Below are 201 nucleotides of genomic sequence, written 5' to 3'. Positions count from 1 at the left end.
GGGGGGCGGGCGGCGGGGTGCCGGGTGCCGCCTCAAGCGCAAGGCCGCGGCAACTAATTTTTCGTCGTCAGGGTGGTTCTTTTTTTTCCACTGACTGCGGCATCCGCGCGGGCCGGGCGATGCCACCCGCCGTGCCCTGCCCTCCCGGCAAGCGCAGGCCCCTCCGCTGCGGCAAAGCTCTCCACAGGAGGAGGGGGCGGC

The 201-nt window shown here is 71.6% G+C and overlaps 2 protein-coding genes across 2 annotated transcripts in view; one reads left to right on the top strand and one right to left on the bottom strand.

The window, feature by feature from the left end:
• Positions 1–201, bottom strand: part of RPLP2 (ribosomal protein lateral stalk subunit P2) — a 28,456-nt gene that overhangs the window by 5,569 nt on the left and 22,686 nt on the right. The window lies entirely within an intron of this gene.
• The window catches only part of PIDD1 (p53-induced death domain protein 1), a 19,849-nt gene continuing 19,767 nt past the window's right edge, over positions 120–201 (top strand). Inside the window, exon 1 of the mRNA XM_009276013.2 lies at positions 120–171. Within this exon, the coding sequence (XP_009274288.2) occupies positions 120–171 (52 nt within the window). The remainder of the gene's footprint in view (positions 172–201) is intronic.

The sequence above is a fragment of the Aptenodytes forsteri genome, unplaced genomic scaffold (assembly GCF_000699145.1).
Source record: "Aptenodytes forsteri isolate BGI_AS27 unplaced genomic scaffold, ASM69914v1 Scaffold17, whole genome shotgun sequence".
Taxonomy (NCBI): Eukaryota; Metazoa; Chordata; class Aves; order Sphenisciformes; family Spheniscidae; genus Aptenodytes; species Aptenodytes forsteri.
Note: the sequence above shows the minus strand (reverse complement) of the source record. Positions and strands in the feature narration are given on the sequence as shown.